This window comes from Hoplias malabaricus, unplaced genomic scaffold (genome assembly GCF_029633855.1).
Source record: "Hoplias malabaricus isolate fHopMal1 unplaced genomic scaffold, fHopMal1.hap1 H_6, whole genome shotgun sequence".
Taxonomy (NCBI): domain Eukaryota; kingdom Metazoa; phylum Chordata; class Actinopteri; order Characiformes; family Erythrinidae; genus Hoplias; species Hoplias malabaricus.
Window position 1 is genome coordinate 53,029 of NW_027101329.1, and position 26,348 is coordinate 79,376.

A 26,348-nucleotide genomic window follows, 5' to 3' on the forward strand; every position below is an offset into this window, starting at 1 on the left:
ACTGTGTTCATGTACTGTCTCTTTAAAACTACTCTACTGGACTGTAGTCACGTGACTCTGCCCCATCCAATCTGCAACATGGAGGAGAACCTAAACACAGAGTTGAACCAAGCAGGACTCTGTTTTGGACGTATTTTGACTTTAGTGAAGACAACATTGAACATAAAGAAGATCAAAATTATGTAAATTCCCCATTATTATCCTCCAGAAGATGAAAGGATATAGGATGTGTCCACACACTTTTGGCCATGTAGTACACCTTTGCTGCTGCTCATCTGTAGCTCTGTAGACTCTGATCTGGCACAGCCTACACCTCATTAATCAGCATGAACAGGCCTGCTGAGTGAGGAGAGGAGAAGACCTGGCAACCTCTGTCCCAACACACTGAGAATCGATGCATTTGATCCCAGATGATATTTCACACCATTCGCATGGACGTGGGACACAAATAGAAACTCAGTTCAGCCCAGGCCTCGTAAAATAATCTTATACGTGGACAGTGAGAGGCCAGGGGTGTGACCAGATTCTTACAGACAGTTTCCCTGTGTCCAGGAGGCCTGAAATCTCTCAACATGTAAGTGTAGCATCAGAAATTCACTAAACATTTCAATAAACTATTGGCTGTGAGTGTTAAAGGTTCATCAATGAATGAATGAATCATCACTCCCAAAAGAGCCCATACAAGGAAAAATATAGGCTTGGATTTCCTTTGGAATAAGGCATAACCAAAAGTAGCCAATCTGCACAGAGATAATTTACATATTTCAGTGTTAAAAATGCAGAAAGAAAAATAAGAGCTCATTTAATTCCAAGGGATAAAGCAGCGGAGAGGTGGGGACGAATTGCATATTGATATATCCTTGTTTATTGTTTGTTTACAGTGTTTAATCCTTAACCAGATTGGGGTTTTAGAGCTAAATAAGCAAGAAAATGTAACATAGGGGCCCTTTAAAAATCCTGTAGATAGTGGTATTTAAAAATGTTTCCGGCAAATTTTTGATTCCAATATCTGTAATGACTTTATATAAATTTTATTTATATAAAGTTATACACTGACATTCTTTAAAGGAGCAAATGGGCGGTTTCACTAAAAGCTCCTGTAGAATTCCAGTTGAGTGGCAGCAGTGTCAACCAATCGTTTCGAGTATTTTGATTTTGTTATGGTTCAGTAACCAATAGGTTTTTAGGGAATTAAAAGAGGGCGGTCCCTAAAATGGCGTCGTTGGGATAAACGGAGAGCTAAAGCTGTTCGATTCCAGAAATTCTCGAGTCGACTCCACTTCAGATTCAAAGCGATGAGTCGCTTAGAAGAATCGATTCCTTACAATAATCTCAATTCCAAGACGTAAAAGTAGTAAGGTTAAAATTAAATGCGGTATTACAGCAAGGGAAGGATAAATTTAGCAGAATTGAACTGTATCTGATTCTTCACTTTCTGTTTCAGCACTACTAATATTGCTAACCACGCCAGTGGTTTTGTGGGGATTTAAATTTGCTTTGCTCTCTAACGTCTTTGTTGGTCTGTGTGTGCAAGTGAATACTAAATGATCAATGAATGAATGAATGTCTACTACATAGAGAGTAGTGATTCATTTGGTATCCCTATCGAATGTGAAGCATTGGAGTCGACTCTATCCGCTCTGTTTACCTGGAATCAAGGAAACGAGGAGTCGACTCTTTCTCAGGGGTCGACTCCCAGCTTTAGTGACCGGTGTTTAAGGAGGAGGAGCAGGAGGAGATAACGGCGGACCATGAGAAGACTCGGCCGAGGGAGAGTTTAATTCAAAATATAGAAAGAAAGTAGACGTGGGGGTCATTTATGGTGGTGATTCATTCGGAGGTGAAGAGCGAGCCTCGGCTTTGGAGGCCTCTTCGCCTCAAACTCAACCTCGCCATCGAGTAGCTGCTTAATCCGGCCGTCGAGTCTTCAAACTCGCCTGGTTTCACAGCTCACATCCGGCGGCTCTCTCCCGCTTTGGACCTGGGACTGTTTAAAAGCTCAGAAGCTGGACTTTGAGGATGACATAGCTCTCTTAAAAGTGAGTTTAAGTCCTTTCTTTTGACAACTATGCTTCCGTGAATGAACGCTGGCTCCGAGGGCCGAAGCGACGCCGCTGTGTGGAGCGGATAAATGACCATGAAACTCGCCCGGCGACTCAGCGAGGTTTTGGGACTCATATGAAGGATAAGTCGTCGTGAAGCGACCACAACCCCGTATTTTTTTTATTACCAGAGCCTCTTGGTAAAAGCTGGCCGGCTGCTGGAACGGTCTGCCCGCCGCTTATTTAGAGCAGCAGTCCGTGTGTAAATGAGAGCACACCCTCAAATAGACTGGAATGTAGAGCCCGTGCTGTTGGCTGCCCACTGCTCAATGGTGACCATCTCCCTCAGCTCTGCAGCTCAGGGTCGGCCCTAATTCATCCCTATGCCCCTCGACTTCATTCCCTGGAAGCTGGACCACCTCAGGTAAACGGGTTCTCTTCCCCCGTTCTCTGGGGTGTGTTGTACTCCCTGTAATTAAAATGTCCTCTCCTGTAATACTGATATCCCACTTTGATTTTATGAGATAGTACGAGATAAGTCCTCTTGAGAAAGTGCGACTGTTTTTAAATTAGAAATGAGGTTGTAAATCATTAATATGACACAGAAAATAATTATTATAATTATTATAGGACAGTAAGGTATTGAGGTTGCAGTCCTCAATTATGTTTAATTAAGTTAATGGTATAGATAAGTTTTAATGAAATAGCCACCGTTAGTCATAGGCACAAGTGATATCACGTGATAAATCACAGAATAGTTACTACTACTCTTTTATGAGATGATAAATTATAACTTTGATAGAGTAAGTCACAGTTATGAGAGGGTAAATTATCATTATGAGGTTCTCACTGTTGTGAGAAATTAAACCATTATTAAGAGACGGTGTGTTATTACAGAGTCAATAATTAATATGAGATATTCATTTTTATGACATAATTTAAAATTTGTGTGAGAGTAGGTCAATATTACGAGACGGTAAGTCGTATATTTTCTGACCTCCCTGCCAAACCCGGGTGTAATTGTCCCCAAATCAGCTTTTCTCTTCATTCAGAAAGAAACCCCAACTCTGTAGAAAGCACACTGTTGTTAAACCTCGTGTGTTCATCCCCAGCTCAGTTCAGAAAGATAAGAGCGGAGGAGTTCCTCATATATTTATCATATGTGTATTTTTTTGGACAGACCCGCCGTTGAAAGTGCTCTAAAATAACAGTCTGTAGTGTGTTCTCCGTTTAAATGTAAAACAGCGAGAGGTCAGACGTCTGTTTTCTAACAATCCTTTTTCTGGAGATTGAACGGCGTGTAAGAGCATCCACCTTGAATTTCTTGTCTGGTTTTTCCAGTGAGAGCAGCAGCAACAGCTTCTCTCCTCCTGGCGTCCTTTCCCGAGGAATCTGACACACTTTCCGAGCGTGGTATTGGGAGCAGTGTGTCATGGGTAATACAGTGTCCTGCTGCGTGTCTCCCAGTGGGAGCCCGAAACTTCCACGGCAAGCAGATCACCTGGAGGACTACCAAATAAACACTGAGCTGAGCGACGACACGGGACCGTACCTGCAGCACATCAGCGACAGGGAGCTGCCAGACGGTAGGGCTTCTGTTCGGCTTCACGTCCTCATGCCCTAACGTTTCTAGGTGGCTTTTTTTTGTCCTCCTATTCTCTGGTAAGAATTTAGACTAGATATTGGAACATTTCAGTGAGAATATGCAGGATGTAACGGTCTCTGACCTCCAGAGCATTAGCATTGGCCAAAATTTTTGATTTGGGCCAACAAGACAAGTCTGTTTTTCCAGGTTGTTGTCTTTAAGGCTTGGACACACAGAATACCCTGACATGCCACCAGTTAGTTGTGTTTGTGTTGTTGCCTTCTACAGTGTTCATGGGGATTTAGTTACTTCTAAGTGGTCCAGTTCCTTTTCAAGCATTGGGTTGTTAGGTCAGATTTCCCACCTTACAACTTAAAGGGGACATATTATAAACAATTCACAAGTTCTGTGCATGTGCTCATTAATGTGTGGGTCTGAAGCCCACCACCCCACGCAATGTGAAACAAGACCACCCAGTCAGACTGCAGGTCAGAGGTCATGCTATAAAACGAGACGTTTTGGTTCTGTTCTATTTCTGACATTAAGTGCAGAGACTTGAGTGTTATCCCGCCCCCTCACCTGAGTCTGTCCATTCAGTGTCGGACCCACGTTTGAGTGACAGTGCAGAGACGAGGTTAAACACAGCAAAACAGACACAACAAGCACTGAGTAAAAACGGAGAAAATGTGAATGGCGAAGAAAGAGAACTGAGCGAAAACGACTAAAAACCAGAGCTTCTGCTCGTCTCTCCTCACGGCTGTGCGCTCGAGTCTGAGTTAGCAGTGAGCGGCTTGTTATCATTTAAAGGAACAGGAGCTGCAAGTGGCCGTTCCGAACAGGGCTGTTAAGACAGTGGGACTGTCTTTTTATTAAGACCCACAACTGTGTTCCACTCTGGAGAAGAGGGAGAATCCATCTCCATGTCTGTTCTCAGTGTTTATCTGTGGAGGTTAGTGGCCTGCACCAGCTTTTTGTGTAATGGAGCCTCAGGGCACCGGAGCTGGTTTTAACTCATTAGGACTCTCTGGACTCTTTGACGTACAATGCACTACTATTTATTTTGTATTCTCATGAGTGGTAGGTGCACATCACGTGCTGTTATCCGGTTCCCTGAGTTCCTCGTCTTGCGTGTCATGTTACTTTTAAGAGCCTCATAGGTGTGGTGGTGTTCTTTAGTTACTGGGTGAAGGTCTGCTCTACAGTCAATAGCTTTGACCACGTTATTGCCCAATATCTGGGGAATGCATTTGCACTTACACTGGTAAGACCCTGTCCCCGGGATCCAGATCCATTTGACAGTGTAATTTCCATTTGTCTTTTAGCTCCTGCCCTAATGAAAAGTTCTAGTCACTGATATTGTCATCAGGGAGCTTTGTAAAAGTGTGGAAATAAGACCTGATGCACACAGATGAAACCCAAAGCTCTCGTTTGGAGTGTAGGAAGGACGTATGGTGTCCGTCTGGAACTGTTTGCAGACTTTTACGGCTGTTTGTTTTGCCCCCAAGGAAACCTGTGTAGGGGTAGCTTCCTGTGCACGTGCATTTCGGTACGTGAAATAGTCTTATTTACTCTGAGCACACGATACCCAGCCCTGTGGTGTCTCCTGATGCAGCTGCTCACGGATCTGAGCAGAAAGGGCATTCCAGGCTGTTCCCCTGAGTTTTTCCAGACGAGAGGAACAGGGATAGGGCATAGAGGACCAGTAGAGATTTCCAAATATCTGTGCTATCCGAGCTATTTGTGGCATTCCATTGAAGGTTGTGACAGCTGCACTCACACTTACCCTCTGTCTCTCGGAGGATCGGCCAAAAGAGGCGACTTTAAACGGAGGGTTTCACTGATTAAGCTAAATTTCTGCTCAGTTTAATGGAGATGGTTCATTATTAGAGAAACCTACTCTGATTTGTTTACTGTGGTGGTGATGGGAACCAGGAGTTGTCATGTCTACTACACAAACACAGCAGTGTGTATACTCTCTACCTCAACAGCTCATGCAAAAAGCTAAATCAGTGCTGCACTATCAGCTACTGAGATAAACAAGACCATAAAGAATTAATTACAGCTAATGTCGACAAAAGATCTGAAAGATATCTGTAAAAATGCCAAATTTTGCCCATTTCTAGCTTTCCCAATAGAGGCAAGTCTTTTTCCGTGAAAGCGCCTTGCCCCGTCCTCCCCCCGGGGTTATTTTTGACACAGCGTATGTCAGTCCAGACTTGGCACACTCAGCTGCTGGGAGATTGGCCTGTAGGTGCTATAAGATCGGACAGTTGCCCATGTAGAGGACAGTTGAGGCATGAGATTGTCCAAAAACATCAGGTATTAAAGCTTGTATGTGATTACTACAAATGATGACATGCAGTCAGAGGGGGTGCATTGGTTATATGAAATGCTGTGAGGTACAAGACCGATTCATTTTCTCCGCCCACCTCACGAATGGGAATTCTCACAGCCCTCTGTGTCTAGGGTTCTGTTCCCAGCTCGGGAAAGAACATCACACTATACAAATAAGCAGGGCTGCCATTGTGGACCTTTTCCACCAAGGTGGAACCGTTTTGTTTCTCGTGCATGAACCTAATTTGGAATCGTTTGGCCCGTTTCCACCAACATATATTGGTTCCTGAACCAGAGAAGTCTGTTCCCAGCTAGAACCAAAGAACAGAAGGTCCTTCAGCAGGAACCATATTGGCATCTGTGTGTGCATGCCGAGATAATGAAGCTAATTTGAGACACAGCAAATTAGAACCAAGCTCCCATAGCTTCTCCCACTGATGATTCTTTGTTCCCATCAAAACTGGTGAAAACGCAGGTTCACCGGACAGCACCAACGTTCCTGAAGAGAACTGGATCAAGAACCGGTTATTTGAACGGAAAGTGGGCTGAATGCTGAGCAAGTGCTGAATGATGTGCTCAGCTGTAATGCAGCTTACAGCTACTTTTACAGCCTCTCAGAAAGCAGCCAGTGCTCTGCACTCTCTCTGATCCCACAGTGGACATTGTGACCTATTGATCACTCTGGAGACACTTAAGCCCAACAATGGCACCGATCATTAAGGCCATCTTCAAGTGCTTTTACCTGCCCATCTTCCTCTATTCACCAATGCACAGACCCCCGACTGGAACTGGACCATGACAGGCAGCGGGGTGCTGAAACGGACACGTTGAAATCTTCACACACTTCCTAATGGGTGCGGCAGTGGGTTTCCACAAGTGAACACATCCTCCTCATCTAAATAGCCTTTATTCAGAATGGCCACTTTCAGGGCCTGCTCCGATAATGAGCCACTCGTTGTTCACTCACTCCCCGAGCACACAGCAGTGAGGAGCGAGGAGCAGAAACTCTGGTTTTTAGCTGTTTTCTCTCGGTTCTCTTTCTTCTCCGTTCTTGTTTTCTCAGTTTTTACTCGGTGCCTGATTTCTCCGTGCTCGTTGAGTCTGTTTTGCTGCATTTAACCTCATCTTTGCGCGCTCACATAAACACAGGTCCAGTGCTGTGATTGGACAGACTCAGACGAAGGGGCGGGGCAATTCTTGATGTCAGAAGCAGAGCTGAATCAGAACAGCTCATTTCAGCCCATTTTTTTCAGACTTGCGCAGCACACAGAAAACTGAGTGGTCTGGATTCACAGTGTGTGTTTTGATGGAATCCAGATACACATTTTACTGCACACGTGCACTGAACCAGTTTTTCATAATATGTCCCCTTTAATTGTGGCCGTCCCTATGTAGGGGACCTGCTCTGTGGACTGCAGAGTGGTCAGCGATATCCTTTGCTACTGTTTGGTGATAACAATGACCTGTCGCTCCTTTTTAAAGGGTGTTCTTGCAGTTCTCTCACTGATTTTGTGTCGCGTCTGGGTTGGTGTGAGCCCCTTCCCTCGTCTTGTTGGCACGCCGGTGTAGGAGGGCCATGGAGAGTGTGAGGGAACTGTGTTCTCGTCTGGTGCCACACAATGAGCTCATTGTGCCCGGTGTGACATGACTTAAATGATTGTTTTGCTTTTCTTTTCTCACTTTCTTTTGACAGCAAAGAAATGCTTTATTATTGTGGATGTCTTCCTTTGGTTTCATCTTCTTTCCTTTTCCTCCTGATTTTAGATTTAGCTTTAGAGTCCAATCCTTCTGATCACGCCCGAGCGAGCACCATCTTCCTCAGCAAGTCACAGACGGATGGTGAGTGGCAACTTTTACACCTTCAGAGGCCTTTCATTTAAGAACATGCACAATGAACTACTCGGTTTTGGCAGCGTGACGTGATGTTGACAGTTGCATCATTAAGAATTGATATGCAGAGCTCTCGAGCGGTGCAAGGGTTCAATCCCCAGGGGATGCCTTAGCCGTCCAGGGCCAGGGGTCCTGGGTATTGTATTGTGGTCATTCCTATTAATATTGAAACCGTTACTGAGCAAAATCAATGCATATATCGCAATATAAACTTATGATAATACATGTATCTTAAGGACAATTTGATATATTCTGTATTTCTTATATCTGAGGCACAGTATATCTGAAGCCGTGTGGAAGTGCTGGTGATTGTGTCAAAGCTGTGTCTTTTTGTCTTTCAGTGCGAGATAAGAGGAAAAGCAATCATATAAATCACGTACGTGCTTCATATATCCACTCTCAGTATCAGTGATCAGATTTAAAAGTCCTTCATGGCCTTAATGACTGGTTTTCTCTCCTTTCCAGGTCTCACCTGGTCCTCTCTCCAAAAAATACAGTTCCTGCTCCACGATATTTATTGACGACAGCACGGTCAGTCAGCCCAACCTCAAAAGCACAATCAAATGGTGAGCAGACAGTTTGAAATGTAGACCCGTGTGGTTCTTGATACAATGAAAAATTGGATCCAAAAATTAATACCCAATGCCCCTAGTCTTTAATACACACTTCACGCAGTATTAACGAGAACACAGGAGCCAATGATTCCACATTTAAGACCCTCAGACGACAACAAGATGTTGAGAATGATTCTCTTTTCATGCTTTTTTTATTATTGTCAGTCCTTTAGTCTTCACTCCTGTCTGCAGCACGTAATCTGCTCTGTGTTTAGGACAGGGATTGATTAATTCCCTTTCTGACGCTGAAGGAGGATTTGCTTTGGCTCATTATTCTGCTGCAGAGACAAGTGCCGCCCAGTGACTTTTGAGGTGTTTGTGAGGTTTAAATCCCTCTGCTGCTGTCAGCAGTTGTGCTGCTCAGTGAAGAGAAGTGATCAGCTCTGTGTGTCCACTCCTGCTTGTGTTATACACTCCCGCTTTCCTGCTTTGTGGTGGTGTTCTTCATCTCCTGCATGGTAACTGAGCCAGCTGTTTGGCTTGTTCTGATTGGTTGGATTTGGGCCATGTCACATTCATTTCAAGATTCAAGAGTTTTATTGCAGTTACACTGTAGAGTGATGTTTTTCTTTGTGCTAGTCCTCCACTAACATGCAAACAATTAAAGGCTAAGCACCACTTAACGGACCTCCATGAATATTTCACATTATCTTAGTTACTGACAGATATAAGTATGAATTAAAATGAAAATAGCAGCTTAATTTGCTTTAAAACTGACAATTTTATTAAATTGACTGAAAAACTCGAGCTCGCTACGGAAATTCTTGAACGCGACCGTGACGTCACTGGTGGACAACAGCTGAACAACGCCGCGGTAAAACACCGTTATGACTGACTGTTATGACAGTATCTAGCTAAATAACCAACATTATTCATGACAATAGCCTAGCAATAAGCTAAACTCAAATGTAGAGGTACCGTTATTCTTGTAAATGTGATCGAAGTCGAACTCGAATTCATCCGACACTATAAACCTCCGTAATGCAGCTACGTAGCCGAGTATAATCTGAGCCACCGAGTTTAGCGAGTCAAGCTAACGTTAACTAACACCAACTAAAACAGGCGGAGTGAGTGTCCTTACCCTGTTTACCTCCATGTTACAGAGGCTCTTGAACACCTTTCGTTGGTGTCCTTACATGCCCATATTGTTGGAAAAGCGCCAGTGAAATGAGCTACAGATAACGGAGTGAGCGGATGGTCCTTTCCAAAGTGCTCGTTTAAAGTGGACAAATTTAGTCCATTTTCTGGATATTTTGGGATCTTTGGGCCATTTGTTCACAGATGTCCCACTGTACATTGAATGATTGCAGCCAAAAACAACACACCTTTTCGTCATTTTGCATTAAATTAAGTGCAGCTTCTAGAGTTGTTGTCCACCATCTACGTCACAGGCAAGACGCCTATTAGAGTTTCCCAACACCGTTGGGGGGGGGGGGGACCAACGGTCTTTTAAACCTTATTCCTTGAATTAGTAAGAAATAACATGTTTTCTGACTATCAATAAACACAAGTTAGGAACTCAAATTCCACTGTGTTTATTTGTTTGACACTTTCATAGAGCTGGTGCTTAGCCTTTAAGACACAAGTAAAATAAAGTTAGAAACTATACAACACAAGTAAAGAATATAGGCATAAACACACTATAATATAGAAACTAATGAATAAATAAAACTATAGAGATATCAGTGTCTGATCCAAAAAAGGTAAAAAGTGTGGCCGTAAAGTTATTTAAAGGCTGCGTCATGTTTACGTTAGTTATATAAAGTTGTATAATTATTAGTTATATATGAAATTTTTAGGTTGTGGGTTTGGGCCCCGCTCTGGGTGACTGTCTGTGAGGAGTTTGATGTGTTCTCTCTGGGGGCTCCAGTTTCCTCCGATGGTCCAAAAACACACGTTGGTAGGTGGATTGGCGACTCGTGTGTGTGTGTGTGTGTGTGTGTGTGTGTGTGTGTGTGTGTGTGTGTGTCGCTCTGCGAAAGACTGGTGCGCCCTCCAGGGTGTGTTTCCACCTTGCACCCAGTGATTCTGGGTAGGCTCCAGATCCAACACAACCCTGAACTGGATTAAGTGGCTACATACAATGAATGAATATGTTTACATATCTTTTGTGTTGTAATGCTGATTATTTTTTCTCTCTGTTTTCCAGTGTTACACTAGCAATATACTACCACATCAAAAACAGGTAGGTGACCCAGTCTCCATTTTTTCAGCAGTCACCATTTCATTGGCTGTACTTTAATCTGTAAATAGTTAGCGTTTAATAAAGAGTTAACAGTTTATGATTTTTACTTTTAAAATTAAATGTGAAGTATTTTTTTTATTTGTCAGGGACTCGGACAGGTCGCTGGACATCTTCGATGAAAAGAAGCATCCTCTGTCTGTAAGTGATCTCTTACTGCAGCAGACTACAGCCGTTGTGTGTCTCATCGTCAAACTGAGTGAATGTCACAGTGCGTATCATGTCTGACGCGGACGCAGGAGTAATCCATGCTGGAAGATCATCTGAGCACAGGAACACACTTGATTGTCTCCACTTTGCTCCAGTTTATTAATAGCCCCATGTTTTAAACACTGCTTTAATTTCTCTAAGATTTAAACTGGCTCAGGTGTCTTTCAAGATCAGAGCTTCACTGCTTCCTCACGGCTGTCTCTCTGAACTATTTTTATACACCGTATTTATTTCCATCCTCTCTGTGGAAGCCCATTTCTGTGAAGCAGCTACAATATTTTTTTAATCTTATTAGTTTCAAGCAAAAAATGTATTTTAAACACAATACAGGGGGTCCTCGACTTACGACGTTGATCTGTTCCTACGTCACGTCGTACCTACTCTACGTAAATAACATACTGTAAGCACTTATCCTCTCCTAACACCTATCCTCCTCGGTCCCGAGCCGCGTAACCGTGTATTCTTCCGCCGCGCCGCGCACACCACACACGAAGTTCACGTTACGACGTTTACGACGCAAAACCACTTAAGTCAAAACAAGGCTTAATACAGTAAATGGGAGACGTGTCGTAACCACGAAACATCGTAACTCAGGACTGACGTAACCCGAGGACCTCCTGTGTATTTCATAACTTAGTTCATGAAAAGTGAAACATAGTTTTCAAAAAAGCACTTAAGTCCAAATATTGAGACATTGAGGCAAAAATATGAAGATCAACATATTTTATTATTATTATTATTATTATTATTATTATTATTACAAAAACACACATTGGTAGGTGGATTGGCGACTCAAAAGTGTCTGTAGGTGTGTGTGTGTCTGTGTTGCCCTGTGAAGGACTGGCGCCCCCTCCAGGGTGTATTCCCGTCTTGTGCCCAATGATTCCAGGTAGGCTCTGGACCCACCGTGACCCTGAACTGGATAAGCACTTAATGAATGAATTATTATTATTATTACTACTACTATTATCAGGTTCCCAATAAGGCTGGACCATAATTCAGTATGGATTATATATTGCAATATAAAATGTTTCAATAACAATATGATTTTTAAACACATTTTCAATACTTCAGTGAACGTTATTTACAGCATCTGTCACCGACTGACGGTAATTACAGGGCACTGTTGTTACTTCACTGCTCTCAGTTTTAAAGTTAGTTTACAAATATTAATATTGACAGAGCCAAGAGTTACATTGTATTGACCACAATTAAGAAATATACTGTGATATAAATTGTGGCCGTATCGTCGTCCTCTAGTTTTCAGTGCTGTGATTCATTATTTAGACTTCTGTGTGGTGTGTGAATAAAGAGGGGTTTGGCTCATGTTTAAACATTGTTTTCTCAGAGGGAGCAGGTTCCTGACGATTACTCGCGCACGGACCCTGAACACAAGCTGATTTACCGGTTCGTCCGAACACTGTTCAGCGCTGCTCAGCTCACCGCGGAGTGTGCCATTGTTACACTGGTATCTACACTTCACCTCATCACACCACACCACATACGGAATGTTTCTTTTTGTCTTTGTTCTTAATGTATTTTGCTATTCTTTTTTTTTTAAACGGTGCAAATCCGGAAGAACTTTCACAGATAAAATGTTCTGATTTTGATCTGGAATCCAAATACTGCGCCCTGAAGGTACTCCCATGCGCCACCAGAGGGCAGCAGGTCATTAGAGCCCGAGCCGGATAGGGTCAGTGTTAGTTTCATGGGCAGTGGTGGTACTGTGGAAAAGTATTAGACACCTGAGGTTATTTACAATGATTTCTGTTCTCAATAAGCATTGTACTTGTATAAAAGTTTATAATTACTATAGATACAAATGCAGTTAAACCAACACACACACACACACACAGCATCACTCTCACTGGAATAACGGGGTTTGTTTTTATTCTAATGTTAGGGTTTTTAATAAACACTTACTGCTCAGATAGACAGCTTTTTAAGTCTCATTTTCTCAGGTGCGGAAAACACGCACAGTCCTGTATTTAGGGGGACATTTCAGTTCTGTGAACTAGATCATCATTAAAGAGGCTCTTCCTCCTGTAAAGTTACCCCCCTCTGGAGATGCAAGGGAAGTCCTGACAGCTGTTTTACAGATATTTTTGAAAAGCTTGTGTGTAGGTGTTATGTGACCTCAGGGATAACACCTACAGTGACTGTATGGCATTATTAATCAATCTCTCTCTCTCGTTCTTTTTCTCGTTCTCTCTCTTTCTCTTGTTCTTTTTCTCTCTTTCTTTCTCTCTCTCTCTTTTTCTCGTTCTCTCTCTGTATATGTTTGTCGCATTTTCTCTATTCTTTTTATCTCTGCTTTCTATGTCTTTTGCTTACTTTTCTTTGTCCTTGTCTCTGTTTTGTTTTTCTATTTTTGTCTCATTTTCACTCTCCCTACTTTCTTTGTCTTTTTGTTTTCTACCGCTTTCTATCACTCTTCTGTCTCTTTTGCTCACTCTCAATGTCTTCTGTTCTCTCTCTCTCTCTTGGCTGCAGGTGTATCTGGAGCGGTTGCTGACTTACGCAGAGTTGGACATTTGTCCGTGTAACTGGAAGAGGATTGTGCTGGGAGCCATCTTGCTGGCCTCAAAAGTGTGGGACGATCAGGCCGTCTGGAACGTGGACTACTGCCAGATCCTCAAAGACATCACTGTGGAGGACATGTGAGTGTGGGGAGGGTGGGGGAACAGTGTGAGCAGTGCTACAATGTGTCGTCACCATGCACCTTGTAGCTGCGCCCAGGTTTTCAGACATCAGCCAAGAACGTCTGTGTGAGGCAGGAGTTTCCGCTCTCGGCTTTGATCAGTGTTTAATCACTGCGTCCACTCACTGTCTGCTATTATTAGCTGTTAATAACATTAGGTATTTCTACTAATAGGCAACCATTAGACACTACATCTACAAGGTGGACCAATGAGATAGGAAAGTCAGAGACAGTAGCTCATCTGTCACTGCACGGTGTGTGTTGGTCGTTCTCTAGTCCTCCATCAGTGACACAGAACGGTGTCGGCTGGATGTTTTTGGTCGGTGGACTATTCTCAGTGCAGCAGTGTCACTGAGGCGTATAAAAGTCCCGCTGCCACAACTGTGTCTGATCCACTCGTACCAGCACAACACACACTAACACCACCATCACATCAGTGTGACCTCAGTGAGCTCACAAAGGAGGAAAACTTAAAGCAACACTATGTAGTGTTTCTACCTTAAAATCACAGCTTCAAAGTCATTGTGATTCTCCACTGAGCTGTAGCAGCTAGAACAGAGCCTGTGTTGTTGCTACTCTAGGCTCAGCACAGCAGAAACTGCACTATGTAAATGGGAGGGGTTTGGAGGAGGGTAGGAAACAACCCCATTGCCTCTCCTCTTAGATTGCAGAGCATATAAGTGAATTGTACTCTGAAACTGTAGGGGGAGCTCAGGAGCAACAAAACCAAATCTCACTTAGTGTTGCTTTAAAAAGGGTTCATTTTCGTTTTAGTGAAGTGTTTTGGCGGCACGGTGGGGCAGCAGGTAGTGTTGCAGTCACACAGCTCCAGGGACCTGGGGGTTGTGGGTTCGATTCCCGCTCCGGGTGACTGTCTGTGATGAGTGTGGTGTGTTCTCCCTGTGTCTGCGTGGGTTTCCTCCGGGTGACTGTCTGTGAGGAGTGTGGTGTGTTCTCCCTGTGTCTGCGTGGGTTTCCTTCGGGTGACTGTCTGTGAGGAGTGTGGTGTGTTCTCCCTGTGTCCGCGTGGGTTTCCTCCGGGTGACTGTCTGTGAGGAGTGTGGTGTGTTCTCCCTGTGTCTGCGTGGGTTTCCTTCGGGTGACTGTCTGTGAGGAGTGTGGTGTGTTCTCCCTGTGTCCGCGTGGGTTTCCTCCGGGTGACTGTCTGTGAGGAGTGTGGTGTGTTCTCCCTGTGTTTGCGTTCGGTTTCCTCCGGGTGACTGTCTGTGAGGAGTGTGGTGTGTTCTCCCTGTGTCCGCGTGGGTTTCCTTCGGGTGACTGTCTGTGAGGAGTGTGGTGTGTTCTCCCTGTGTCCGCGTGGGTTTCCTTCGGGTGACTGTCTGTGAGGAGTTGGTGTGTTCTCCCTGTGTCCGCGTGGGTTTCCTTCGGGTGACTGTCTGTGAGGAGTGTGGTGTGTTCTCCCTGTGTCCGCGTGGGTTTCCTTCGGGTGACTGTCTGTGAGGAGTTGGTGTGTTCTCCCTGTGTCCGCGTGGGTTTCCTCCGTGTGCTCCAGTTTCCCCACAGTCCAAAAAACACACATTGGAAGGTGAATTGTCGACCCAAAAGTGTCCGCAGGTGTGAGTGTGTGTGTGTTGCCCTGTGAAGGTCTGGCGCCCCCTCCAGGGTGTATTCCCACCTTGCACACAATGACTCCAGGTAGGATCTGGACCCACCACAACCCTCAACTGAATAAGTGCTTACAGACAATGAATGAATGAAGAATGAAGTGCTTTGTTTCTTTTCACCCACAGTGTGGTCATAAGGAAAGCTGGGATATCAAAACATGGTGTTCATAAAGTGGAGGGCTAAATAGCCCTGCATTTATTGACCCTGATGCTCCTAGCAGCGTCCCATCATTTCTCTGCCAGTGCAGGTGTATCATCTCCTGTCTGAAAGGCTCGCCGTGTCACTCCTATAAAAGTCCTACATGCTCTCAGGCTGGTAGCTGTGCAAATGATGCGCCGATGCTTTGTGTGTACATCTCCGAGCCTGCATTCTTTTGTCCTCTGTTTGTCGGGCTCTACCTGCGTGTGTTTTCTTGCGAGGGCCCCCTCCCTTTTCTCCTCTCAGGCCCAGCCCCGTGCTCTCTCGGGTCTATTTTCATCCCCATTGAAGCCGTCTTTGTCCGCCTCGGGGGCTGGCTGGCCTCAAGTGCTCTCAGCACCCCGACATAATGGCCCTGGCTCTCGCCCACTCCATTTGTTGCCCCTGGCGACCGATATATATCCCCCCACCCACCCCTCTCCCAACACTGCCCTTGTGCATCGTATCCCTGAAGCATCCGGGAGACCGTCTCCACGGAGACCATCGGAGGATGCCGCGGTCTCTCAGACGTGAGGGAGAGATGCTCGGATTTGCGCACAGGACCTGATCTAACTTAGTGCCCCACAGTGAGTTGATGGCATTTGTTACAGCCTCTACTCTCCTGGAAAAGTGATAGATTTGATGTAGGAACATAGCTGTACGCATTTGATGGAGGGTAGGAAACCACAGTCCATCACTCTGCCACTGCAGGAGGCACCCAGGAGCCAAAGAAATAAAAGCTAAATCTGAATGAATAATACAGGATATCTGCATTGGCCCAGAATTCCCATATCCGCCCATTCCTTAGTTACTACGGAAAGATTCGGATGACTGTTGACTTTAGCATTTGTCAGTCACAAGTCACTGAACATTTGGTACCTCAGCTGTTCTCAGGGATGAGCAGAGGGAGCTGGCTTAGGGCTTCTTCGAGAAACCTCAAGTCATCAGTTCGAATCAGAATATTCACGTAAGGGGGTTTTCAAGGACTCAAGTGTCTGCACTGTGTCCTCAGCCAAGACCAGCAGCTTCCCTAACCCTCGCTCACACTGCCTTCTCTTTCAGGAACGAGATGGAGAGGCACTTTCTGGAGCTGCTGCAGTTCAACATCAACGTCCCGGCCAGTGTCTACGCCAAGTATTACTTTGACCTGCGCTCTCTGGCCGACGACAACAACCTCAGCTTCCCCCTCGAGCCTCTGAGCAACGAGAGAGCGCAGAAACTTGAGGTGAGTCTGGAACACGTCTACACTCACTGTCCACACAGTTACAGACTGTAGTCCAGCTGTGGCCCTGTGTACTTGGCTAGTCCCGTTATTTCTTACCTACCTCCTTGGTCCACCTTGTAGATGTAAAATGAAAATGCTCAGTTCAGGGCTGACTGACTGTTTGTCTGTGTGGGTGAATCTATTAACGGTGTATTTCCCTGCTGCAGGCCATCTCCAGACTGTGTGAAGACAAGTATAAAGACCTGAGCAGAGCTGCTATGAGAAGATCCTTCAGTGCGGACAACCTGGTGGGCATCCGCAGGTCCAACGCAGTGCTGTCATAGACCCCAGACCCCCGTACCTCTACACACTGAGATGTGGAAGACCCGTTTCCTGAACTGAGCCCCTCTGAACTCTCCCCTGTGCTCTCCTCCCCCCGCGGTAGAGACTCTGTACCGGGTCCCGCCCCCAAACCAGTGCAAAACGACCTGTCGTCTGCATAGAAATGAAAACTGACTGAATGGTTCTTATTATTTTTTTCTTTTCTTTGGTTTTTTGCTTACTATGTAGGCTACTAGCTGTGAAACTGGTCAGTTTTTAATTGAAATCAATTGCAGATGGAGTATTTTAAATAAACACTAATCATGTAAAACATACTCGTTCCTCTGTGGTGGGTTTGCTGCTTGGTGAGGGCTGCAGTTTCACACACGATTTGCTTGTTCTGGTCCCCTTCCCCTGCCCCCTGCACCTGACGGGCACTGCTTCTCGCATCTAACCAACCTTTTCAGGTTAAGCCCGGCTCTCAGACACCACCCCCAGGCCTGGCCCCTGGTTCCCTTCCTCTGGGCAGTGTCTGTCGTATGGGGCACAGTGGGCGATGTCTGAGAGCTAGTGATCAATCCTAATACAGGAGCAGCACGTCTTGATGTTCTCATTATGAAGCTTTTCCAGCCCCAGAAAACATCATGGAATCACTATTTGCAGGACGTGCACACAGCTGTTTATATACGAGCCGTTAAACGTTTTTTGTTGTGATTTTAAGTCCAAAAGCCTCATGAAACTCCTCTGAATGTGGGGAATCCATGTCTGATCCAGGGATTGAGGAAGAAAAGTGAAGTTAGATTGTGTTGTAGTCACTTCATCCTCATCAGGATCCAGAGCCTGGGAACATGCCCTGGACCGAGCATCACTCACTCATCCAGTCACTCACTCATTCACAAACACCACACACCCGTGGATGGTTTTTTTTAACACAGACAAAATTAATATCTTACCACTAACCTCAGCAATCTGTGACCATTACCCAGTTCCATATGAGCTACATCTTAGCCATAATGTAATGTACATCCCTTCACTACTTTACAAAGCGTATAATAAAACCATCTACCGCTCTACAATTTATAGAAAACCTTCCAGAAATATCCACCCCAGTTCCCACTCCATCAGGCGCATTGGAGCTAAACTGACCACTTGGACAGCTGTCGATTGACTTTAGAAAATGTGGCACCACTTAAAAGAAAAGGTGTGACTGTGCCTTAAAACAAACAGCAGGGAAACTAGAAGCTGGAAGTTTTCCACTCCACCTGAGAAGACTTATAGAATTGTCCTCACTAAAGCTAAAGTGTTCTCCAGAACTACAAATAAAAATCAGACAGGTACTGAACCACAAATTCCGGCAACTCTCACCAGTCAAGTCTTTATGGACTTTTTTAAAATAATAAAATCAAGAACATTAGACAAACTCGAGCCACAGTATTAGATCTGACCCGGCTGCCACCCGCTGTGACTGATATAAAACAATGTAATTGTAAAAGAAAGGCTTGAAACCCTATTCCCGCTCCCACAGTTAGAACTAGAGAAGATGATCACCTCCGCAAACTGTACAACGATGCAATTCCCACAAAATTACTCGAAGTACTACCAGCTACTATCAATCCTCCTTTAGATATATTAAACTCATCTCTTAGCCTGGGCCATGTACCCAAAGCTTTTAAACGAGCAGTTATTAAATTTATGATCAAGAAACCAAACCTTGATGCTAGCGTACTGTGTAATTACAGGCCTTTTTCTAATCTGCCATTTCTGTCCAAGATGTTAGAGAAAGCTGTGGCCCAACAATTTAGTTCATATCTACATAAGAATCATCTATCCATCCATTATCTGTAACCCTTATCCAGTTCAGGGTCGCGGTGGGTCCAGAGCCTACCTGGAATCATTGGGCACAAGGCGGGAACACACCCTGGAGGGGGCGCCAGTCCTTCACAGGGCAATACACACACTCCATCACACCTACGGACACTTTTGAGTCGCTAATCCACCTACCAACATGTGTTTTTGGACTGTGGGAGGAAACCGAAGCACCCGGAGGAAACCCACGCGGACACAGGGAGAACACACCACACTCCTCACAGACAGTCACCCGGAGGAAACCCACGCAGACACAGGGAGAACACACCACACTCCTCACAGACAGTCACCCGGAGGAAACCCACGCAGACACAGGGAGAACACACCACACTCCTCACAGACAGTCACCCGGAGGAAACCCACGCAGACACAGGGAGAACACACCACACTCCTCACAGACAGTCACCCGGAGGAAACCCACGCAGACACAGAGAGAACACACCACACTCCTCACAGACAGAAAAATTCCAATCTGGATTCAGGCACTGAGACAGCTCTAATCAAGATAACAAACAATCTTCTTTTTGCCTCTGATCAAGGCCACGCTCCCTGTTGGTGCTTCTTGACCTCAGCGCAGCTTTCGATACGATAGACCACAATATTCTCCTAAAAAGGTTAGAAAACATGGCTGAATCCACAGGGACAGCCCTATCGTGGGTTCAAATCTTACTTAACGGAATGTTATCAGTTCGTAAAAGTAAATGATTTATCTTCCAACTATATTCTGAAGTAAGATTTGGAATTCCACAAGGCTCTATTTTAGGACCTTTCTCATTTATATTATAAATGTTACCGCTAGGCACAGTTTGTAACGGCCTGCAATTGTACATCAGCCGAGCCCAACGACAAACACAGATTAAAGAAAACAGAGGACTGTGTTAAAGACGTGAAAGGCTGGATGTTGCATAACTTCCTCCTTCTAAACAGCAACAAAACAGATGTCCTACTTTTGGGTCCAAAGTGGCAAAAATAAATGATCAAATTTTATTTAAAATCTTGCTGGTTTTCCAGTTAAACCTGGTTCAGCAGAAAAAGCATGGACATCATAATTGACCCCGATTCATCATTCCATCAGCACATAGGCAGCATCACTAGGACAGCTTTTTTACATCTACACAACATCGTCACGATTAGAAATGCCTTGTCCCTGCATTAGTACACGCCTTTATTACTTCAAGGCCAAACTCCAGTAACACACTACTGTCAGGACGCACCAGCAGGAATTTAACTAAACTTCAACTAGTTCAAAATGCTGCAGCCAGGGTCCTCAGCCCGGTTCTGTCATCACTTCATTGGCTGCCTGTTAAATTCCCCATCGATTACAAAATTCTGTTATTAACGTATAAAGCCCTACATGGGCTCGCTCCTGAATACCTTCAAGACATTATTTCCTATTATGAGCCTCCACCATTACTCAGGTCATAGAGCACTGGACTTTTAATAGTTCCCAGAATTCAGAAGGCCTCAGCTGGGGGAAGAGCGTTTTCTTATAAAGCCCCCAGCTCTGGAGTGATCTTCCAGAAAATGTTCAGGAGTCAGACACAATCACTATCTTCAAATCTAGGCTAAAACTCACTTGTTCAGTTTAGCTTTTGATAGTTAATGCTCCCCATAGATAAAGGCTGCAGACCCAGGGGGTCCATGGACACAGTAAACGGAGACGCTGGTGTCGTCCCACCGTGATCACTCATGTTTGTTGAGAACCCTGTGGTGTGATGTGTTCAGGAGAGATTTAGAAAAATCAGCCTGTGCTTAGAATTCAGGTCTTTAAAATGTGAGATGAAGTCAGACTCAGAAAACACTGAGGCTTCTGAATCTTCAATTTCTGAGTCTGAAGCCCAGCTCACAGTGGTCATCGCGCTCAGATCTTTGGATGGAAAAGAAAACACAGTAACCTACAGTGGGATGTTCACAGATTGCTCCACAGTTTTTATTCTCTAGCAGAGAGAGAAACACTGACACTCCATTTTTTTGTCCATAAATATCTAAGAGTCTCTTAAAAATCTCAGCACTGGATTGACATTTGGTTAAAAAAAAAAAAAAAAACAATATTTACACACAAAGCCTTGTCCAGACTCTTAACAAGAAATGACCGCTACGAGATTTACACATGAACAGGTCAAAAACATACGTACACAGTCAGAGAGACATGATGCTACGGCATTCTCAGTTCAAACCACAGTCTTAAATCACAGGGACATCTGCAGACGGAGACTGTCCTTCACCACGGGAGCAGAGTGGGTCTGCAAACATTCCAGCCGCTGGTGTGGCGTCACCAATACAGGCAACAACTGAACGGAAAAGGCCGAGTGGCTCAGTGTGGGGTCACCGTCAGACACAAACCTTGTATCTCCAGGAAACGCTCAACAGTCATTGTAAAACACTGGAACTTGTGGGAATCGTTCTGACTTTCGTTGATGGTTTAAATAAAACGGGGGACGGAGTTTGGAGTCCAGCTCACAACTTACAAAACACTAAGGGAACTTTACCCACTGACCACCAGGGGGAGCCAAGCTCAGGGACTGGACTGGCCAGGGCAGGACGGCTGATTTGGGGGAGGAGGTTGGGCAGGTGTATTGAAAGAGAACTCTCCACCTGCCTCCAAAATTCAGGTGTAACCACAGCGATGTAGAGTAGGCTCGGTTCGGTGTGAAGTGTCTAATTCTAGTAGAAGCTAGTAGAGTCAGAACTGTTCAGTGTGGTGGTGAAAGGAACCAGACATCCAAAGCCACTAAAATCTCACAGATGGCGATGATACCCATGTAAACACGCCTGGTTCCATTCACCACTACGTCGCTACGTTTCTCTGCAATAAACAATTTCGCAGCAAACCCCTGAGTGATTTGATTAAGCAGAAATTTGGAAATATGACCCTTACAGATCAACCCCAATAACCGTAATCAAAGGACCCCTTCAAGGCAAGACCACCCTCTCAGTGAATACAGTCTATAATCATCTCTATAAACACAACCTCCGTTGACTTTACAGTACGAGACGGAGACAGACTGCTCTGAACATGTGCGCAGACGGCACTTATAGACTGTCAGGGCCATTTTTCATATCCCACCGCCTTCATCAATAAGATTTGTTTATAAATTCTTTTCACAAGGATACACAGAGTGTAGATCATTCCAGCACATGTGCGGACTTTTTTTTTTTAACCACTAAAAGACACTTGGAAACCAGACGGCTGGATGTGGCATTCCCATCTAAACAAACGTCTGGATATCACTGGAAATATCCCAGCTCTGTTTTCCATTAAAACAGCCCCCAAAAGCCGGAGCTGGACTGTTCTCTGGAGAGCGACCATCTTAAAATAGGCAATATTTACAGAAATACAGGAATAAATAAAAGGCCTCCACTAAGGCCGTAGATGCCTCGCGTTTCATTGGGGGCTACAGTCATCGAGGCAGCAGTTAGAGTCCGGAGAGATGATCTCTTCTCCAGAAAATTCCTTGCATGACCTCCTCATGTCTGTGTTGCGTGTCATCCGCACGCAAGATCCGCAAAGTAGAACCTGGCTACAAGACACGGCAGCAGTCTTAAGATCCTTCATTGTACATCCAGGTCCAGCTCCTGAATCATACAGGTAGAGACGATGGATTGGACCATAGTTCCTGTCCACTGCAAACCCAGCAAGTCCTGCAAGTCTCTGGCTTACACGTGTGAAGGTGGACCCGGTTTATGGTAAGATCCTGGTGGTGCAGATCCAGCTCTTGCAGTTAACGCCGTGCTGGCTTCGCTGTACATGGAGGACGCAGAGGCAGGAGGTTTCCTGGCTCTACAAGGGAAACATCTCGCTACGAACCTCCGCCATGACTCCAGCGTCTTCCCCGACCAGATCCACACCCCGGAAGTGATTCCCACCACCAGACACATGAAGTACTTGAGCATGAAGACGGCGTAATCTGGTCCCAAGCCCATCTGCTGGCGCTCCGAGGCGCAGGAGCAGCCCAGAGCTCGATCCCACTCGGGTCTGTAGTGCTGTTCATACACCAGACATGCCACCACGATGGTGGCAGGAACCGTGTAGAGCACGGTGAACAGGCCGATGCGTATCATCAGCTTCTCCAGCTTGTCCGTCTTGGTGCCACCTTGCTTGATGACGCTGCGGATGCGGAAGAGTGACACGAAGCCGGCCAGTAAGAAGAGGGAACCCGAGAAGAGGTAGACGACCAGCGGGGCCAGGACAAATCCTCTCAAACTTTCCAGACTCTGGTTGCCCACGTAGCAGATCCCAGCGACAGGGTCTCCGTCAACAGAGCTGAGGGCTAAAACCGCAATGGACTTGACGCTTGGCACCAGCCAGGCAGCCAGGTGGAAATACTGCGAGTATCCTGCAATCGCCTCATTCCCCCACTTCATCCCGGCAGCCAGGAACCACGTGAAAGAAAGCACCACCCACCAGATTGAGCTGGCCATTCCAAAGAAGTAGATCAGCAAAAAGACGAGGGTGCACAGCGCCGGACCTGTGGTGTTGTACAGAATGTGGCGCTGGTCTCCAGAACCGCCACAGGCCACTCTCTCATGGCCAGCGAGCAGCCTTATGATGTATCCCAGCGACACGAAAAGGTAGCAGGCAGCCAGGAAGATGATCGGTCTCTCTGGATACTTGAATCTCTCCATGTCGATGAGGAAAGTGGCCACGGTGGTGAGTGTGGACACAAAGCACAGCACGGACCACAAGCCGATCCAGAAGGTTGTGAAAGCTCGCTCGTCCTGGGAGAAATAGGCCTGGTGGCAAGGAAGGGCACAGTTGGGAAGAGAGCCTGTTTGAACGCGGTTGTAGAGCGGATGCGATTCCTTCTTGACGGGAACCAAAGGCTCCCGGCAGCGGCATTCCCGGTCGCACTTCTGAGGCGCTGAAGATTTTGACGTGGCCCTGTGCTTGGAGGATCCCTTGGGAGTGGGCTTAGGGAAGGATGGAGACAGAGTGGTGGCCTCGCTGCTGTTCTGGTCCATACAGAGCCGGTCAGGATCTCCCAGCATGGGCAGCTGCTCGCAGCTCATTCTCTCCGGCCATTCGAAGCCATACTGGATCATGAGAGGAGAGCAGCCTCTTTTGGCTCGCTCGCAGACCGACCTGCAAGGCGGCAGGGGCTTCTTGTAATCCGGCAGGCAGATGGGAGTGTACATGCTGCAGAGAAAGAAAAGCAAATCTGGGGAGCAGCGGATCCGAACCAGCGGCCAGAACTGGTGCACCTCCAGGCCCACCTCCTCTTGGGTGTCGTGGTTGAACTGGTTGGGCATGTACGTGAGGTTGTAGCCGATCCCTTTGCACATGGGTACTGTGATGGGCTCGCACACTATGTCCTTGGACGCGCAAAAGGTGAGTCTCAGCAGGTGCGAGAGCAGAAGCATGAGAAGCCCAAAGCCCAGGCCAGACCCACAGCACGAGGGCTTCCCCGACCGCGCCATGGAGGACTGATCCGAGTCACGAAACGAACAATGACACAGAAAGGTAAACTGGAACGTCAAGCGCGGAAGCTTGAGTATTTTCTCAGTTCACGTCCGGAATTTACGGCCACTTGGAAAGTCAGAATTCCCAAAGGAAACAGTAACTGCTCCAGCAGCATGTCCACAGAGCTGTAAATCAGGAGATGAGTTCCATTCCAGAGAGAGAGAGAGAGAGAGAGAGAGAGAGAGAGAGCGAGAGAGAGAGCGAGAGAGAGAGAGACTTTCGCAGAGTCTATGCAGGGCACCAGCCTGAGAGAGAGACACAGAGAGAGAGAGAGTTAGTTTGAATAAGGACATTTTAGTCTCCCATTTCTCATTGTAACTTTCCACTCCACCTTAAATGAAGATGGAACAAAACATTCCCATGAGAAGCAATTAATCTTCAGTCAACACAGTGCTCAATCTCCTGGCACCAGTAAGCAATTCCCTCACCTTTTAAGGTGGAAATACAGCATTTTAAGATCAATAGCATGTCTTGTAGAATATGAGGTGGAACAGAAAAAGTCAATTCAATGTCTTTTACAGTTAAAAAACATAGGCACCAGAATATTAACCCCTCTCCATTTAAGATGGAATGGAAAATTAGCACATGATCTCAGCTTCAGTCCGAGCAGTGTGTACACCTTTAAAGTCCCATGAGGAGCAAGAAAAACTACTTAAAACAGTGTTAACTTCCCTGGCGCCAGACTACATATCCCAATCTATTTAAGGTGGAACGAAAAAATTATTTTAAGTTAAATAGTATTTAAGGTGGAACTGAACATTCCCTTAAGAAGTTAGGCCAAATTAATGGAAACTGCTATCAAAACACTACTCCAGCCCCAGGCGCCAGACTGTAAATCCCTTTTATTTAAGGTGGAACGGTATATTAATGTGTTAAAGTGATGCATTTGAATTGAGCTGAAGTCAAAGCAAAGTCTAAACCTTTCTGTTCATAAAAGAAAAAAGGGGCCGTGTCTTTAAAGACCTTAACCAACCTGAAAAGAGGTTTACATCCATTTTCACGGATTCTTCTCTCTTCAGTGAGTTGTCAATCATTCACCCCACACACACACACACACTAAAAAGAACGGAGCTGAAAGTTCATTTCCTCTCAATGGCTGTAATTTCCTTGGCTTTCCACATGACAGGTGAGACTCCTTCAGAGCTGTCCACGCAGAAAAAGAAGTTCCTGTCCAAACAGATGAGGACAAAATCTCGGGAAGTGTCCAGAAGATGTTTAAAATCACCTCCGCTTCTCGGGCAACAGGTTCCAGGTGCCGCTACTTTCCTTATCCTTTGTTTAAACTCATTTTTCTGATATTTCCGCGGCACAAAAACAGTTAAACCGAAAGAGTTCGGACTCCAGAAACTTCCCCGGCTCCTCTCGGACCTCGCTTTTCCTCTTCTTTTCCTCTTTTTCGCACAGCAAAGTTGCTATCTCCCGCTGCTCTGCTCCGCGGAGGCTCTCTGAGCTCAGGCAGCAGTCAGTCAGCGGAGCCGTGGAGTGCGTAAGCCACGCCCACAAACTAAACAGGACACGCCCACTGCAGCTCAGGACCAATAGACGGACAGTTTTTTAACTAGACCACGCCCACGTGGCTCCAGCGCTGGTAGACAGAAGTGTGGACTCGCTCTGCTCCAATGACACGGTTTCTTTAAAATGGGCCCGTGTTTATCGCTAAAAACTGAAGGTGGAGACTTCAAAAGTTCCCACAATTTAATAATTCATTAATGGTTTAATAATATTCTTGTCTCAGATGAAGAAATCAGGCCCTCGGTTTTATTATTTGTTCTCGCTGTAAAAAAAATAATGAAATTAATAAAAAGAAAAAAAGCCTCAGTTCAACAAATGCCCCAAAATAAGGCCTCGCTCTACTTCAGTAACTAGAGAGAGAGAGAGAGAGGAGAGAGAAAGAGGAGAGAGAGAGAGTGTGTGTGAGAGAGAGAGAGAATGAGAGAAAGAGAGAGAGAAAAAGAGAAAGAAGAGAGAGAGAGAGAGTGTGTGTGTGTGTGTGAGAGAGAGAGAGAGAGAGAGAGAGAGAGAGAGAGAGTGTGTGTGTGTGTGTGTGTGTGTGTGTGAGAGAGAGAGAGAGAGAG

At 45.5% G+C, this 26,348-nt stretch overlaps 2 protein-coding genes across 4 annotated transcripts; one reads left to right on the forward strand and one right to left on the reverse strand.

Annotated features, from left to right (window-relative positions):
• The first annotated feature begins 359 nt into the window (after positions 1 to 359).
• On the forward strand, positions 360 to 17,277 carry LOC136686079 (cyclin-Y-like protein 1). Of its 3 annotated transcripts, none has more exons than XM_066659579.1 (11): positions 360 to 574; positions 3,384 to 3,628; positions 7,726 to 7,800; positions 8,193 to 8,227; positions 8,317 to 8,417; positions 10,615 to 10,650; positions 10,797 to 10,848; positions 12,266 to 12,385; positions 13,411 to 13,577; positions 16,484 to 16,646; positions 16,853 to 17,277. In XM_066659579.1, exons 2-11 carry the CDS (start codon positions 3,475 to 3,477, stop codon positions 16,967 to 16,969), a joined length of 1,020 nt encoding a protein of 339 aa, XP_066515676.1. In that variant the 5' UTR covers positions 360 to 574; positions 3,384 to 3,474; the 3' UTR covers positions 16,970 to 17,277. The 3 variants fall into 3 exon arrangements, with proteins under 3 accessions (XP_066515676.1, XP_066515675.1, XP_066515674.1); XM_066659578.1 differs by lacking the exon at positions 360 to 574 and adding an exon at positions 1,650 to 2,039; XM_066659577.1 differs by lacking the exon at positions 360 to 574 and adding an exon at positions 1,651 to 2,466.
• Positions 17,278 to 20,744: 3,467 nt separating this feature from the next.
• LOC136686081 (frizzled-5-like) lies at positions 20,745 to 25,790 on the reverse strand. Its single transcript, XM_066659580.1, has 2 exons — positions 25,247 to 25,790; positions 20,745 to 24,518 (listed from the first exon to the last, which is right to left on the reverse strand). Exon 2 carries the CDS (start codon positions 24,228 to 24,230, stop codon positions 22,470 to 22,472), a length of 1,761 nt encoding a protein of 586 aa, XP_066515677.1. The 5' UTR covers positions 24,231 to 24,518; positions 25,247 to 25,790; the 3' UTR covers positions 20,745 to 22,469.
• Positions 25,791 to 26,348: the final 558 nt, after the last annotated feature.

Excerpts from the sequence above, each read along its gene's own strand:
- LOC136686081 (XM_066659580.1), bottom strand. The coding sequence starts at position 24,230 with ATGGCGCGGTCGGGGAAGCCCTCGTGCTGTGGGTCTGGCCTGGGCTTT.
- LOC136686079 (XM_066659579.1), top strand. The coding sequence starts at position 3,475 with ATGGGTAATACAGTGTCCTGCTGCGTGTCTCCCAGTGGGAGCCCGAAA. Across the intron at positions 8,418-10,614 it reads CTCAAAAGCACAATCAAATG|TGTTACACTAGCAATATACT; the intron begins GTGAGCAGACAG and ends TCTGTTTTCCAG. Across the intron at positions 10,849-12,265 it reads AAAAGAAGCATCCTCTGTCT|AGGGAGCAGGTTCCTGACGA; the intron begins GTAAGTGATCTC and ends TTGTTTTCTCAG.